Below are 18,206 nucleotides of genomic sequence, written 5' to 3' on the forward strand. Positions count from 1 at the left end.
TTGATAAGTTCTTTATAGATTTTGGATACTGACCCTTTATCTGATATGTCATTTGCAAATATCTTCTCCCATTCTGTCGGTTGCCTTTTAGTTTTGCTGATTGTTTCCTTTGCTGTGCAGAAACCTTTTATTTTGATGATGTCCCCATAGTTCATTTTTGCTTTTGTTTCCCTTGCCTCTGGAGACATGTTGAGTAAGAAGTTGCTGTGGCCAAGATCAAAGAGGTTTTTGCCTGCTTTCCTCTCAAGGATTTTGATGGCTTCCTGTCTTACATTGAGGTCTTTCATCCATTTTGAGTTTATTTTTGTGTATGGTGTAAGAAAGTGGTCCAGGTTCAATGTTCTGCATGTCCAATTTTCCCAGCACCACTTGCTGAAGAGACTGTCTTTATTCCATTGGATATTCTTTCCTGCTTTGTCAAAGATTAGTTGGTCATGCATTTGTGGGTCCATTTCTGGGTTCTCTATTCTGTTCCATTGATCTGAGTGTCTGTTCTTGTGCCAGTACCATACTGTCTTGATGATTACAGCTTTGTAGTATAGCTTGAAGTTTGGGATTGTGATGCCTCCTGCTTTGTTTTTTTTGTTTTTGTTTTTGTTTTTTTTTTTTTTCAAGATTGCTTTGGCTGTTTGGGGTCTTTTCTGGTTCCATATAAGTTTTAGGATTGTTTGTTCTAGATATTTGAAGAATGAATGCTGCTGTTATTTTGATAGGTATTGCATGGAATATGTATATTGCTTTGGATGGTATCGACATTTTAACAATATTTGTTCTTAATCCCACATGTTTTAATTTGTTGTTTTCATTATCTTTTATTTCAAAGTATTTTCTAATTTCCATTGTCATGTTTTCTTTGGTGCATGGGTTATTTAGCAGTGTATTCCTTTGTTTTTCAAATATTGATGGCAAGAAATGTTAGCATGTATTGCTGTGTCAACAGTATTAGCAGAATTTGGCCTTAAAGCAACAAACATTTATTATCTCATAGTCTGTGTTGGTTAGGACTCTGGGCATGGCTTGTCTGGCCCCTCTGCTTCAGATTCTCTTAAAAGGTTAAGGTATTTTTGGGCTGCAGTCTCATTTGATATTTGACTGGGGAAGTGTTTTCTTCTAAGTTTATCTGGTTGTTGGCAGGATTCAGTTCTTTGTGAGTTGCTGCGACTGATTTCCAGTTCCTTGCTGATGGTTGTCTGAGGGCTACACTGAGTTTCTTGCTACATGAGCTACTTCATAGAGCAGCTGTAACATGGCAGAATTTGTGAGCTATGCCATCAGGATGAGGAGTCAGTAAGAAGAGTCTGCTAGTAAGATGAAAATTTGAATCATACTTAATATAATAATGGAAATGATATGTCTTCAGTGTTTCCATGTTTTACTGCTTTGAGGCATGCCATAGCTCCTATACAAAATCTAATTGAGAGGATTACATAAGGCTGAAGATATCAGAAAGCTGGGAAAGTTGGAGGCCATCCTAGAGTTTTTGCACAGCATGTTCTATTTTATTTTTTCTAGATTGGTTCTATTGTGTCAGAGAATATACTCTGTATGATTTCTTCCTTTGAAATTCATTATAGATTTCTTTGTGACCCCACATTTTGTCTGTTTGTGTATATGATCCATATTTAAATGATAAGAATATTCATTCTTCATTTAGTGGATGTATGTGAAAAATCTGTCCGTTTCATCAAGTTTGTAATCACATTGTTAAAATATGGTGTAGCTTTATATCTTTTATAGCTAGTAGTATATCATATTCTTGGGAACATACAAATTTAGAATCTCAAAGTTATGATTTTCTGTCTAGATCATTCATCTTATCATTTGAAGTATCTATTTATCTCTAATAAAATTTCTTAAAGCAATCTTTTTTTATGCATATTTTTTAAATGTTTATTTTTGAGGGGGGTGGGGAGAGGCTAAGAGAGAGGAGGACATAGGATCTGAAGCTGGCTCTGCATTGACAGCAGAAAGCCCTATGTGTGGCTCATATTCAAGAACCGTAAGGTTGTTATCTGAGCTGAGGTCGGACACTCAAGTGATTAACTACCCAGGCGCCCCTTCTTTTTCTTATATTAATAAAGATATATAATCTTCTTTCACACTTTTTTTAATTATTTATCTTTTCTGAAAAAATGACTTTCAACATTTGTGCAACCTTTTAGTGAAATTGTGTTACGGTTTAATGATATGACATACTTAAAATCTACTTGACAGTAATTGTATCATTAAATCTGCTTTCTATATATTCCTGATGTATTTAGGTTAAAGCTTATTGTTAAAGCTTATTGTCTGTCCTTTTATTTGTTGTATGTTTTGCATGTTCCTTTTTTTCTTTTTTTTTTTTTTCTTTTGAGCTAAATTTGTTTTTTCAATTCGGTTTTTTTCCTATTAGCATATTGGTTGTTAATTATTTTAGATATCTTTAGTGGTTACCTAGATTGAAACATGGATATTAGAGTTGTTAACATCTTAAATAAATTGGTTCTTTCACCAATTCATGGATAATTAAAGAACATTACAACACTAATTCCTTTTAATTTGTCTTGTTTTGAGTGCTATTAAATATTTTAACATAATGGTATTTTTGAATTTTAGAAGTTATTCTGATTGGTGTAAACATTCAGTATTCTTTTTAGATTTACCCATGTTGAGTTTTTCTTTTTTCTGTTTAAAAATTTTTTAAAAATGTTTTTATTTATTTTTGAGAGAGAGAGAGAGACAGGGAGCACGCACACGAGGGCATTAGTGGGGAAGGGGCAGAGAGATACAAGGAGACACAGATTCTGAAGCATGCTCCAGGCTCTAAGGTAACTGTGAGATCATGACCTGAGTGGAAGTTGGACGTTTAACCAACTAAGCCACCCAAGTGCCCCTGTTTTGTTTTTTACTGCTTTGTGTTACATCCATCTGATATTATTTACCTTCTGTCTGAAAAACTCCATTTAATGTGGGAGTGACCCATTTGTCTAGGGACAATTTCTGTCTGTTTTGCCATTAAATATGCTTATTTTGCTTTTGCATGAAAGGAAACATTTTTTCCCCTATCCTCTTAGGTTCTTTCTTTGAGGGCCTGTGAATCAAACTGACAAAAGACAAATTGATAAGAGAAAAGACGAGTTTTTTTAATTCATGTATGTTGGAGAGAATTCATAGAAAAATGTGACTCAAGAAAGAGGTTATATTTTGAGGTTTTAGGAAGAAGGGCAATTAGGGAAAAACAAATAACTTTTAGGAAAGATAAATGGACCCTTAGGAGATAGGATAGTTTTGTGACAACGTCCTTTTAGGCAATTTCCTATCCAGGTGCTGACTTTTTAAGTTTCTAGATAATAAGAGTCATTCTTTGCTGGTTGCACAACTTCACAGTCTTCATTGGAAGGATTTGTGACAGTTGAATTCTTTTGGTAGTCTGTGCTTCTAGGCAGATAAGGGGAGTTCAGAAAATAGACTCTTCATGTGGTATATTCTGGATACTTTCACTTTTATTATTAAAAGATGGTTTCTGGATATGGAATTCTTAGCGCCATTTTGATTTGGCATCTAAAAGAGGTCATTGCATTCTTATTTGTCTTCCATCAGTCTTCATGCTCTTTCGAAACCAAGTAGGTGTCCTTACCTGTTCTGCTTTTTCTCTCCCTCTGTCTGCTATTAAGATTTTTTTCCTTTGACAATTTTATTATGATATGAATAGATGTAGTACTCTTTGATCCTGTTTGGAGGTTGTAGCACTTCAGTGTATGGCTTAATAGTTTTTTCCCCAGTTTTCTTTTTCTTTCTTTCTTTTTTTTTGTTATTTATTTATTTTGAAAGAGACAGAGACAGCATAAGTGGGGGAGGGGCAGAGAGAGAGGGAGAGAGAGAATCCCAAGCAGGCTCTGTACTCTCAGCACAGAGTCCGATGTGGGGCTCTAACCCACAAAACTGTGAGATCATAACCTGAGATGAAACCAAGAGTCGGATGCCTGACTGACTAAGCCACCCATGTGCCCCTCCCTAGTTTTCAAAAAATGTTGCCTACTGTCTCTTCAAATATTGCTCGTTTTGCACTATTTGACTTCTTTCTTTACTCCAGATACACTTATGTTAGACCTTTTTGCCTTGGTCTGTATGTCTGTTATTTATTTTGTCAAGTTTTCATTATTTTTCTTACCATGCTTCTGTTTAGTTGTCATTGACCTATTCTTTGGTTAAGTACTTCTTTGAGTTTAGTAAATTGGTAAATCTGTTCTTAATTTCATGTTTGTTTTGTTCAGTGGTTTAAGTTTCTAGTCTCTACTGGAGTTCTTTTTCTTAGAATCTGTTGTCCTGAACCATAACTACGTTTATTTTGGTGTTTAATTTTTTTACAGTTTTTTTTAATTTACTTTTTAGAGAGAGAGTGAGCAAGCATGAGCACAGGCCATGGAGGGGCAGAGAGAGAGAGAGGGAGACACAGAATCTGTAGCAGGCTCCAGAGTCTGAGCTGACGGCACAGAGCCCAGTGCGGGGCTCGAACCCACAAACTGTGAAATCATTACCTGAGCTGAAGTCGGACGCTTAGCTGACTGAGCCACCCAGGTGCCCCTATTTCAGTGTTTAGATATGAAATTTTAGTATCTTGATTTTCTGAGTTGACTTCTATTTGTTTTTCCTTCATTTATTGTCGGTTACTTGGTGATTGTTGGAAATTATATTTAAAATTGCAGGGGTAAATATAAGTCTCTAAGTGATAATATCTTCCTCTAGAGATTTCCTTTTGATTTCTGATTAGCAGTTAAATTAGGTACTGATTATGTTAATTTAAGACTGACCTGATTCAAGATGGAGTTTTTTGGGTTTTTTGTTTGTTTGTTTTTTGGGAGAGCACAACCTGGGGAAGGGGTCGGGGAGGGGGATAGAGAATCTGAAGTGGGGTCTAGGCTGACAGGCTGACAGCAGTGATCCTGATATGAGGCTTGAATTCACAAACCATGAGATCATGCCCTGGGTCAAGTCAGGCCCTCAACCAGCTGAGCTACCCAGGTGCCCCAAGGCTGGAGTTTTTCAATCTTTGTGAGAGTTTGCCCTATTTCCAGTTTGCCTGGAATTTAGTTCTCATGCATTGGTATTTCTATTTCTTTTTCTCCTCACCTTATGAGATTCTGAAATTTTGTTTAGCGTTTTGGCTCCCACTTATGTATAAATCAGTATAGTGTTGTTTGAGAGTCTGTTTTAGTGTTTTTAAAAACTAGTCTATTTTCTGTTTCCTATGGTATACTTATGTTCCTTCTGTAAGCCTGGATAATCTACTAGGATCCTTCTGCCTTGACAGGTCATAACATTTAATTTTTGTCTCCGTAGCTCTGTAAGACTGATAAATCTGTTTAGCTTCTCTAGTTCCACCTGTGGAAAGTAAATGGTTCAGTGAAAAAAATCATGCTGAATGTCTTCTGTGTGCTTTCTTCTCTAGGATCTTGGCTCCTTACTTTGTGGCTGCCTTGTAAATTCTCCAATACCTTTAAAAAGATTAAAACACAAATTTAATATGGTATTTTTAGTTGTTTTTCTTGGATAGCTAGTTGGATAAAAGCTATTCTGCTTTTGCCAGAAGGGTAACTTTTGTTGCTATATCCTTTAATTTTTTAGTGTGAAGTAATGGTACTTCATTGGGTATGATGACAGAAGAGGAGTATAAACATTCTTCTCCACATAACAAGATACATCAACTTTGAGCAGTGAACCATCATATGTCTTATGTATGTACACATTTACTTATTTGATAATATTAATCTCTTTATAGGTTGCTTAGTCAAACAATGAAGGATCATCTAGTAAGAGTAGCAAATGAAGCTGAATTTATCCTGAGCAGGCAACGAGCAGAGGATATTCACAGACATGCAGAATTTGAGGTAGGTTAAACATGTGGTTGGTGTGAGCAAATTGCCATTTTTAATGGTAATCATGGGAAACTGCATCGGTAAGATGGTCTAGGCAAACATATATCATCAAAAAATTAAAAATTAATTTTCGAGAGTCTTGGGGGATTCTGGGAAGATACTACAAGTCTCCATAGCCCTCTGGTCTCAACTCCTTTTTTTCCCACAAGTTGCTCACGGCAGCTTCTGTCTTTGGTTGACCTCATCTTAACTATGTGAGCAGGTTTTGGCTCTGGTAGTTTTCCAATAAAGTGAATTAGGGAAGGACTTTTGCCCTCTCTGGGCACAGCAGAGCTAGTTAACCAGAAATGACAACCAAGCAGAAATGAAAACTGCTATGGTGGAGATAAGATCTTCCAGGTTCCAGGGAGAAGCTGAAATGCAGAGGCATGAAGTTTCTTTTACCCTGGAGGTTTGTGACCATGATGCTCTTTGTAAATGAGGAAATGAACATACAGCTTTCTTTGTGAGTTTTCACAGGGGGAACAAGTGACAGACTCATCGTGAGACCGCTGCTTTTCTTGGCAGTTGCTTCTGAACACATGTAACAAATGTGAATTCATAGAGGAAATTAATGGTGTTGTGGTATATAAATTACCAAAATGTACACCTAAGGTGAAGTAGAAGATTTGGCAAGAACATTTGCTAAGAATTAGAAAAAAGTTTAAAAAGCACCATCTGGGTTTTTTGGAAAGTGTTAAGAGCAGGTAATTCAAATGTTGCTTATATTCTTCTGATGCATTAAAAACAATGCACTCCCAGGACATGTTACACAACTGTCACAACATGAAGGAGATACTGGAAAAATAAATTCTAGGAGACCAATTTCATTTAAGAATATGGGTACAAAGTTTTAACTAAAACTTGAACCAACAATTTAACAACATAATGAAAAAATCATGTACTGTGACCAGTTAGAATTTACTTGCGCAATCCAAAGAGTGTTTAATATTAAGATACTTACCTATGAAATAAATTATATCAATAAATTAAATACAGAAAAATCATAGGAAGGCATCAATAAATGTAGAAATAAGTATATGATAAATTTTAGCAGCCAACCCTAAGAAAACTCTGAGAAAAAAATATATTTGATAAAAGTCTGAATACGATGAAGACTTTACTGAACATCATTTTAAATGGTGAAATCATTTTTATTAAAATCAGGAAAAGAAGTGTGATAACTACTATCATCATTATTTACCATTTTTTGATGTTTTGGTGCTAATGCTATGATCTAGAAAAAACTAAGAGATTCTTGAACACTTTTTTATCAGAATCAACAGGGACTTTGGTAAAATTATTGGATATGATAAATATGTAAAAAAATTAGTATCATTTCTTTGATGACTAGTAAGCAGTAGTCACTAAGAATGTAAATCAGTAGTATGATCTGTTTATAGTTAAGATAAAAATAATGTTGGGGTGCCTGGGTGGCTCAGTTGATTGAGCATCCGACTTTGGCTCAGGTCATGATCTCGAGGTTTACGAGTTCGAGCCCCATGTCATGCTCTGTGCTGACAGCTTGGAGCCTGCTTTGATTCTGTGTTTCCCTCTTTTTCTGCCCCTCCCCCACTCATGCTCTGTCTCTCTCTCCCTCAAAAATATAAATAAACATAAAAAAATTTTAAGATAAAAATAATGTTTTGGGTCAGTTTCTTTAAGAATGCACATATAACTGTTTGAAACAAATATAAAAGCTTAATAGTAAACAAAATGTAAACTACTGGAAAGTCATTCTATGCTGGGTTGTACGTGTTGCTCTGTGTGTGTTTATGTGTGAGAGACAGAGCTAGAGAATCATTCTTTTATTTTGAAATAAATTGATACTAATAGAAAAATTGTAAGAGTAATACAGAAATTGCTGTTTACCATTCTCCTGGATTCTGTGATGCTTAAAATTGTATTACATTTGCATTTCTCCCACTTTTTCTTTGTTTTTACGAATTTGAGAGCAGGTTGAATTTGTAGTAATCTTCTGTTTCTGATTCAGTGAGAATTTCCTACGTCCATTCTCTGGTTTAATTTGTATAGTTCTGCACATTCTACATAGATATCAAATCAGAAACGTAACATTCGTTATAACACTAATCTACAGACCTTACTCATGTCTTCTCAGTTGTCTCCATAATGTCCTTTATAGTCAAAAGTAGAAAATTTTAGTGGTTTAATTTGTATAGTTCTGCACATTCTACATAGATATCAAATCAGAAACGTAACATTCGTTATAACACTAATCTACAGACCTTACTCATGTCTTCTCAGTTGTCTCCATAATGTCCTTTATAGTCAAAAGTAGAAAATTTTAGTGACACAAAAATGTCAGTTTTTCTCTAATATGTAAATTCAATACAATATGCATTAGCATACCATTCATCAGGAAAACAGCGGAATAATTTGGAACTTAAATATCCTTTTAAAAATACCCAAATATCCAATTCATATGGGAAAATAAATGCTTTAACATATCTGTAGGAATTATGAAAAAAGAGTTTTGAACTTGCCTTTTGAGATAAACAGTACTTATTGATACTATAAAAGATAGCATATACAAAAAAATCTCCTCTATGGAATAATGAAAAAAAGGATGAAAGATGACATAGTATATATTTTAGGAAAATATTTGGAAAACTGTAAAAGTGGATCTAAGGCATATGAGAGAATTTTGTAATCAAGACTGTCACTTAGAAAGTATAAAAGTAAGGGGCACTTGGGTTGCTCACTTGGTTAAGCATCTGACTTCAGCTCAGGTCATGATCTCACTGTGAGTTCGAGCCCTGCGTTGGTCTCTGTGCTGACAGCTTAGAGAGCCTGGAGTCTGCTTTGGATTCTGTGTCTCCCTTTCTCTCTGCCCCTCCCCCACTCATGCTCTGTCTCTCTCTCTCTCTCTCTCTCTCTCCCAAAAATAAATTAAAAAAAATTAAAAAAAAAGGAAAGTATAAAAGTGCACATCTATTACTACACATTATATTAAACTGAGGAAAGATGACAGCAGCATGTGAATACATCATGGAACATGGGGAGAATGATAATATGTTTACTCTATTAATAATTTTTATGAAATGATGAAAGAAAAGTAACCCAGAGACATATACTCAGAGGATTTGAATAGGAATTGCACTGAAGAATGTAAGTAACCAGTAACATATAAAATATTAATTAAAAAAACTTCTAAGGAAATATAAATTACAGAAATCGTGATTTTTCATTTCTCTACACTTAGATTGGGAAAGTAAAAAGTGATAAGTAAATAGAGTGATGTACTGCTGAAGGAGATAGGGGAGATGGGCAGTAGTATTTGTGTATATTTTTAGTGGAAATGCACATTTTAAGTGTTATTATAAGACATTATGGTCATCTGTATTTTGATAATTACACACACACACACACACACACACACACACACACACACACACACACTCATTTACCCAGTAATCCTATTGGGTCAATATATCTTTTGGAAATAAAAGTACTAGTATATAAGGATATACATACTAGGCTGTTTATTGCAGCATTGCATGTAAACTTTAACAAAGTTAAAACTGAGGAAAAAGGGAAAGAAATGTTTCCATACCAACAACAAAAAAGCCACAGTACTTTCTTAAAGAACAGGTCAATAAATTATGAAAAGATTAAATGGTTGATGGCTCCTTTTTTAAAAATGAGCTTTATTCATGTCATTGTTTTTTAAATTGCATTTCAATTCACAACCTGTTATGAAAGCTGAGGGCATTCATCCCCTTATATTTTTTCCATTGTTTTTGTCTTTACCTCCCAATTTTTAAAGTTCTACTTTAATGTTCATATTGTCCAAATATATAACATTCATGTTTTCTAATCACAATTCTAATATTACTTAAGTGATTGAAAATATTTAAGTGATTTCAGTACTCCCCTTTATTAGTCACAATTTCTTAATTACAGGCTCTTTCTTCAGACTCATTTAATAGGCTAGTTTTCATCACTTTTTTTCCCCACAAGGATTCACTTTCTCTGTAAACTGAAAACTTTCATGTTTAAGAACATTTGCTTGCTGTCTTTTTATTTTATTTTTTAAGTTAATTTATTTATTTTGAGAGAGAGAGGGAGAGACAGAATCCCAAGCAGGCTCCATGGTACAAGAGCCTAATGTGGGTCTAGAACCCACACACTGTGAGATCATGACCTGAGCCAAGATCAAGAGTCAGGTGCTCAACCAACTGAGCCTCCCAGGTGTCTTTATATTTGAATGACTTCTTGATGAGTTTTATATTCTTGGTTAACCCCAGCGTTCCTTTAGAACTTTGTAGACATTCCTTCTTTGTCTTCTAGCTTTAAATGTTCTTTCAGAGAAGTTTGAGGCCAGTCTGATACTATCCGTATCAATTATTTCCTTCTCTTCTGTCTAAGATTTCTTTATTTGCCCATGAAATTCCTTTCCTTAACAGCAGTGTGGCTCAATATTGAATACCCATTCATCCAGTCTTCCTAGAATATGGTCTTTTGTTATTATTTGCAAATTTATATTTTTCCTTCAGTTTTTCAAATTAAATGTTTTCTATTTTATTTTTTTCTTTAGCAATGAGATTTATGTTAGATATTTCTTTTTGTGTTTCATGTCAGTTCCTTGTTCTTTTAATTTCTTTGATCTTTCGCCATCAGTAATTAAATTTTTAGTGTTACATATTGTCCTTGATATTTGTAGTTTATTTTTCTGTAATGATAATGTTTTATTCTTTGTTTTATTTTGGTCTTCAGCTTTTCTCTTTATCTTATTCACTTATTTTAACCTTGTGTGTGTTTCAGTTATATTTTTGTTACGTTGTTCATTAGAAGAAAATAATCATGGAGTATTTCCTTTTACTTTTTGTTATATTCTCTAAGGAGTCATTGTTATTTGTATAGAATCTTCCAGTTTTATGTAAATATTTTATTATTTAGCTTGTGTTTTTATTCATTGATTGGTGATATATGTTTGCATCACTGCAATGCTTTTAGTTTTCATCTTGTTCATGCTTAGAATGTCTTGCCCAGACAGATATTTAGACAGGTCTAAACCAACAGAATGTCATAATGACTTCTTCCCTTCTGTTCACTGTATGTAATGCTAATTTTTCCCCTCTCTGAGCTACAGTTTGATTTTTGCAATGTGATATTTGCCCAGTATTGTATCACTTACCATAAAGATATGGAGGGAGCTCTTTGAAATAGATTAGGAGGCTTTTTTTTTAAGTTTATTTATTTTGGGAGACAGGGTGGGGAAGGGCAGAGAAAGAATCCCAAGCAGTCTTTGTGCCCTTAATGCAGAGTCCTACATGGGGCTCAATCCCATGAACCATGAGATCATGACCTGAGCTGAAACCATGAGATCATGACCTGAGCCAAAATCAAGAGATGGACACTTAACTGACTAAGCCACCCAGGTGTCCTGAGGAGGCTTTTTGAGCACACCCAAGTTTTGCTTTCTTTTGTAAGATTTTACATATCTTTTGCCAAGTTTGTTCCAGCTTATTAGAAGCTATGGAAAAATCTCATCAGGGAAAAATGTGTTTAGGTTTTGAATCATTATCCATCATTTCAGAGAGTAATCTTGAGTCTCCTTCTGTCCTGGGAAATTAGCGCTACTTTTTGCTTCCTTGCTTCACCTATTTTTGCCCTGTAGGTTTCTCCAGCATCTTCAATTAGAAGATGCAGAGAATGATGATACCTGCTCAGTTTCTTTGTCTCCATATATGAAGACACTAAAAAAAATTCTTGGAATTTTGTCAACATTATTGCTTTCAGCACATGAGACATGGTTAAGAACTAAACTTTGCTGCACCCTTAGTTCTAGTTCCAGTATGTTTATTATGTTCATGGCAACCAATTATTTAATGTTTGGTGCTTTATGTTATGTTTCTTTTGTTGTTTAGTTATTTTAATTAATTTTTTTGTTCAAAAAAATTTGTTTGCTAATATTTTAAGAATTGAAATTTTTTTCAATTCTTTTCAATTAAGAATTGAAATGAAAAAAAAATTTAATTGCCTATTCAACCTACCATCCTAACCTGGAACTTATCTCTTAATGTCCTTTCTAATTGCTTATGGAGAAGTTACTTTGTAACTCTGGGTTGAGCTTGTAGTTCATTCTTTTAATTCTTTGTTGTTGTTGTTGTTTGAATTCTTGATGATGGTGGTGGTGTTATATGTGTTCTTATGTGCATGAATGAGAGAGAATGAGAAAGGAGAATACGTACGGAATTGAAAAGAGTAAAAATACTTATAAAACATTGTGCTTTGCAAAAGATTAAACTGATTTGATGCAGTGTGTGTGTCCATGCTTGTGTGTATGCCCACAGTTCAGATTAAGGATAATGGTGACAACAGTAGCTAATACTGCCTGAGTCCTTAAGTTGTGTGAGGCACTCTTATGGGTGCTTTGTAAGTGTTAACTAATTTAATCCTTACAGTAAAGCCCTGAGGTAGAACTATGATATCTCATTTTATGAATGAGGAAACAGCATAAAAGAAGATAACCCAGAGTTAAAAGTAGAATCCAGATATAGGTAATTTATCTCTTAATCTGAAATCTATGTATTTGGTTCACATTATAGAATGTGTACATAGAATTTAATCTTTGGCAAACACAGCAGCTTTATTCTGAGCTATTTAGTTTTATGTTTTATCTAGTAGTTTTTTATTTTAATCTTTATCATCTTGCTCTGAGATTTGCTGTATTATATGGTAATATTTTAAAGCATGACAATAAAATACCTAAGTAAAAACAAGTATTTCTTAACAAATTTTATCATTACTTAAATTTTAATAGAGAATATGTATATATTTGTTCACCTGTTCTATGTGAGATTCAGTTTTAAGAGACCAAAGATGTAGTTTTTACATACTAGCCTTTTACTTCAATAGAAAAATAATTCCCGTTTTTTATACCAAAAAAACCCTGATTAATTGAGACGTACTCATGTTTGATATATTTCTAACTGTATTGATCTTAACTCTTAAATGATACTCTACAAGATGCATATTTTGTCCTAGACCACTTATATTCTAATGGCTGAACTTTATCTACTGCTACTTTCTCATGCAACAAAGAGATGTTGTCATGTATTTATATACCATTTATGATTGTACAACAGCTGACTTGTTTCATTTATTATCAGGGTATTGGTGACAGTGTAGATCTGAAATATACCTCTTTAGTTCATTGTGTGATTATCATTTGAGTGGGATATCCTTGACATCTGATTTTGATTTAGGTAGATGTTCCTTGAGTGTCATGACATCATTGATTAGGGGTACATCTTAGCTTTATTTTTTAATTTTATAGTTGTGGAGGAATGTTTATTAAAAATCATTTTGTGCAAAACATTAGACCCTGTTTTGTAAATATGATTGGTATATGTATTAGGTGTACAGTTTGCACCATTTTTATTAAAAAAATTATCTTTCAAAGTTTAGTTTATTTAAATTCATAACATATCTGGAAAACTTGATCAAGATTGTTACCTAACAATTTAATTTTTAGGACTCTTTGTAAGTTAAAATCCACTTCAGTAAGAATTTCTTAATGTCCTTTTGACTGATGTTTCTTTGAGTTTCATCTACTATACAGAACTCACTTCTTATTAGCTTCAGTGAAACTGCAAACTAGTGGCCAATAAGCTAATTTGAAGTGTTAAAAACAAATGTTTTTATGAAAAATATCCCATGATAAGGCTTGATTAATTCTTTATATAGAAATCTGTTTATTTTTCTTTTAGATGAAGGATTTAAATATATTTTCACATTAGCAAACAATTTTTTAATAAAAGAGTGAACTTTTTTTGCCAATTCAGCACTTTAAATTAAAAAAAATTTCATGTATATTTACTTTTTTTTCTTTAATTTTTAAAAATTTACATCCAAGTTAGCATATAGTGCAGTGATGATTTCACGAGTTTATTCCTAATGCCCCTTACACATTTAGCCCATCTCCCCTCCCACCATCCCTCCAGTAACCCTCTATTTGTTCTCCATATTTATGAGTCTCTTATGTTTTGTCCCCTTCCCTTTTTTTTATATTATTTTTGCTTCTCTTCCCTTATGTTCATCTGTTTTGTCTCTTAAAGTCCTCATATGAGTGAAGTCATATGATTCTTGTCTTCCTCTAATTTCACTTAGCATAATACCCTCTAGTTCCATCCACATAGTTGCAAATGGCAAGATTTCATTCTATTTGATGCCAAGTAATATTCCATTGTATAGATATACCACCTCTTCTTCATCCATTCATCCATCGATGGACATGTGGGCTCTTTAATACTTTCGCTATTGTTGATAGTGCTGCTATAAACATGAGGGTGCATGTACCCCTTTGAAACAGCATACCTGTATCCCTTGGATAAATGCCTAGTAGTGCAATTGTTGGGTCGTAGGGTAGTTCTATTTTTAGTTTTTTGAGGAACCTCCATACTGTTTTCCAGAGTGGCTGCACCAGCTTGCATTCCCACCACCAATGCAATAGAGATCCTCTTTCTCCGCATCCTCGCCAACATCTGTTGTTGCCTGAGTTGTTAATGTTAGCCATTCTGACAGGTGTGAGGTGGTATTCTCATTGTGGTTTTGATTTGTATTTCCCTGATGATGAGTGATGTTGAGCATGTTTTCATGTGTCAGTTGGCCATCTGGATGTCTTCTTTGGTGAAGTGTCTATTCATGTCTTTTGCTCTTTTCTTCACTGGATTCTTTGTTTTTTGGGTGTTGAGTTTGATAAGTTCTTTATAGATTTTGGATACTGACCCTTTATCTGATATGTCATTTGCAAATATCTTCTCCCATTCTGTCGGTTGCCTTTTAGTTTTGCTGATTGTTTCCTTTGCTGTGCAGAAGCCTTTTATTTTGATGAGGTCCCAGTAGTTCATTTTTACTTTGGTTTCCCTGGCCTCCAGAGATGCGTTGAGTAAGAAGTTGCTGCAGCCAAGGTCAGAGAGGTTTTTGCCTGCTTTCTTCTCAAGGATTTTGATGGCTTCCTGTCTTACATTGAGGTCTTTCATGATTTTGAGTTTATTTTTGTGTATGGTGTAAGAAAGTGGTTCAGGTTCATTCTCGCATTTCGCTGTCCAGTGTTCCCAGCATCACTTGCTGAAGAGACTGTCTTTATTCCATTGGATATTCTTTCCTGCTTTGCCAAAGACTAGGTGGCCGTATGTTTGTGGGTCCACTTCTGAGTTCTCTATTCCGTTCCATTGATCTGAGTGTCTGTTTTTGTGCCAGTACCATACTGCCTTGATGATTACAACTTTGTAATACAGCTTGAAGTCTGGGATTCTGATGCCTCCAGCTTCAGTTTTCTCTTTCACGATTGCTTTGGCTATTGGGGTCTTTTCTGGTTCCAAACAAATTTTAGGATTGTTTGTTCTAGCTCTGTGAAGAAAGATGGTGTTAATTTGATAGGTATTGCATTGAATATGTAGATTGCTTTGGGTAGTATTGACATTTTAACAATATTTGTTCTTCCTATCCAGGAGTATAGAATATTTTTCCATGTTTTTTGTGTCTTCTTCAGTTTCTTTCATAAGCTTTCTCTATAGTTTGGATAGATTTTTCACCTCTTTGGTTAGATTTATTCCTAGGTATTTTTATAGTTTTTGGTGCGGTTATAAATGGTATTGATTCCTTGATTTCACTTTCTGTTGCTTCATTGTTGGTGTATACGAATGCAACCGATTTCTGTGCATTGATTTTATATCCTGGGACTTTGCTGAATTCATAGATCAGTGCTAGCAGTTTTTTGGTGGAATCTTTTGGGTTTTCTGTATAAAGTATTATGTCATCTGCGGAGAGTGAAAGTTTGACCTCCTCCTGGCCAATTTGGATGCCTTTTATTCCTTTGTGTTGTCTGATTGCTGAGGCAAAGACTTCAATTCTATGTTGAATAACAGTGGTGAGAGTGGACATCCCTGTCTTGTTCCTGACCTAGGGGGAAAGCTCTCAGTTTTTCTCCCTTGAGGATGATATTGGCGTTGGGTTGTTCATATATGTCTTTTATGATCTCGAGGTATGATCCTTCTATCCCTACTTTCTTGAGGGTTTTTATCAAGAAAGGATGCTATGTTTTGTCAAATGCTTTTTCCGCATCTATTGAGAGGATCATGTTGTTCTTGTCCTTTCTTTTATTGATGTGATGAATCATATTGATTGTTTTGTGAATATTGAACCATCCCTTCATCCCAGATATAAATCCCATTTGGTCGTGGTGAATAATTTTTTTAATGTATTGTTGGATCCGGTTGGCTAATGTCTTTTTGAGAATTTCATGTATATCTACTTTTGACAGAGGGAGAGAAAGCACGAGCATGATAGGGGCAGAGAGAGAGGGAGGCAGAGGATCCAAAGCAGGCTCTGTGCTTACAGCAGAGAGACTGATTTGGGGCTCAAAGTCACAAAACTGTGAGATCATGACCTATGCTGTCAGGCACTCAACTGACTGAGCCATCCAGTACTTTAAAATGTTTAAAAATTGAGAAACCCTTATATAGTACCATATATTTATCTAAGCCTATACCAAGAATAAAGTAAATTTTTATAGTAATCTTTTGAGGTACTTTGTACAGATAAGGAAACCTGAAGCGCAGACAGGTAAGGTGATTTGTTCTAGGTCATACAGCTAGTAAGTGGTAAAGCTAGGATTTGAATTCATGTAATCTAAAAGAAAGTTATGACTATGTTGTTTTTGACCTAACACCATCGATTAGGTGATTTAACATACATTTTCTCATTTTGGCACCACAACAGATCTGTTAACTATGTAGGACGGATTGAGCAAATGGGATTTGGTGTTGATCACATAGCTAGGAAACTGATGGTTTTGAACCAGAACCCAGGTCTCATAACAGGGTAACCTGTGTCTTCATATCCTTATGGCATCATGAAGTTTTTCCTGTTAAAATAATACATTATTTAACATATACTTGGCAGTTCTGAAAGTATAGGAAACATAATTAAAAATGTAACAATAGAGACTTAAACTACCGGTTTTAAGGTTAATTTTCATGAATTATCCTACTTACCTTTTCAGTATTTGAATTTTTGGGATTAATGTCATTTACTTTCTTTAAAATAAATGTTTATTTTTCTAATTATAAAAGTGATACGTGTTTTTTATAGAAACCTTAGAAAATAATGAAAAATTTAAAGGAATATTTATTGTCTTGCTTTAATCTGTTTATCTACATTTGTTTTCTTTTTAAATTGTAACTTAAAAAATTTTAGTCTTAACAGAGGTTGCAAAAGTATTTAACAGTCCTGTGTATATCCTGTTGTCTTTTTAAAATACACATATACTAATCTACTCATTTACTGAATGTTGCCACTGACCAGATTAGACTCCTAAGGATACTTCCAAAAAATTTAACATTACCTATTTATGGACACTTTGGTTGCTTCCATATATTCGCTAATGTAAATAATGCTGTGGTAAACATAGGGGTGCACATAACTTTTCATATTAGCTTTTTTTTTTTGAGTAAATACCCAATAGTGGAATTACTGGATCATATGATATTTCTATTCTTAATTTTTTGTGGAACCTCCATACTGTTTTCCATAGTAGTTGTACCGATTTGCATTTTCACCAACAACGCAGTTTTCTCCAAGCCTGAGGGTTCCTTTTTTTTCATGTTATTGTCAACACTTGTTTTTTCTTGTCTATTATTTTAGCTATTCTGATACTATAAGGTGATATTTCATTCTGATTTGATTTGCATATCCCTGATGAATAGTGATGTCCAGCATTTTTTCATATGTCTGTTGGCTTCTTTGGAAAGCCAACATGTATGTCTTCTTTGGAAAAATGTCTGTCCAGGTCCTCTGCCCATTTTTTAGTCTGTTTTTGTTTGTTTGCTTGGTATAGAGTTGTATATGTTCTTTATATATTTTGGATATTATCCCCTTATTGGGCATAGCATTTGCAGATATCTTCTCCCATTCAGTAGATTGCATTAATGATTTCCTTAGCTGTGTGAAAGCTCCTTATTTTGGTGTAGTCCCAGTAGTTTATTGTTGCTTTTGTTTCCCTTGCCTTAGGAGACATACCTAGAAAAATGTTGCTAAGACCATTTGAAAGAAATTACCACTTACGTTCTTTTCCAGGAGTTTTAGGTTTACATGCAGGTCTTTAATCCATCTTAGGTTTATTTTTGTGTATGGTGTAAGATAATAGTGTAGTCATTCTTTTGCGTGTAATTGCCAGTTTTCCCAACACCATTTGTTGAAGAGAATGTCTTTTCTTTGTTGTATATATTCTTGCTTCCTTTGTCATAGATTAATTGACCATATAAGCATGGGTTTATTTCTGAG

At 34.3% G+C, this 18,206-nt stretch overlaps 1 protein-coding gene across 6 annotated transcripts in view; it reads left to right on the plus strand.

Annotated features, from left to right (window-relative positions):
* LRBA (LPS responsive beige-like anchor protein) overlaps positions 1-18,206 on the plus strand; it is a 787,622-nt gene that overhangs the window by 324,274 nt on the left and 445,142 nt on the right. For all 6 annotated transcript variants that reach the window (XM_047856873.1, XM_047856874.1, XM_047856875.1 and 3 more), the window contains one exon: positions 5,759-5,867. In XM_047856873.1, coding sequence (XP_047712829.1) covers positions 5,759-5,867 — 109 coding nt within the window. The remainder of the gene's footprint in view (positions 1-5,758; positions 5,868-18,206) is intronic.

The sequence above is a fragment of the Prionailurus viverrinus genome, chromosome B1, assembly GCF_022837055.1.
Source record: "Prionailurus viverrinus isolate Anna chromosome B1, UM_Priviv_1.0, whole genome shotgun sequence".
NCBI lineage: Eukaryota > Metazoa > Chordata > Mammalia > Carnivora > Felidae > Prionailurus > Prionailurus viverrinus.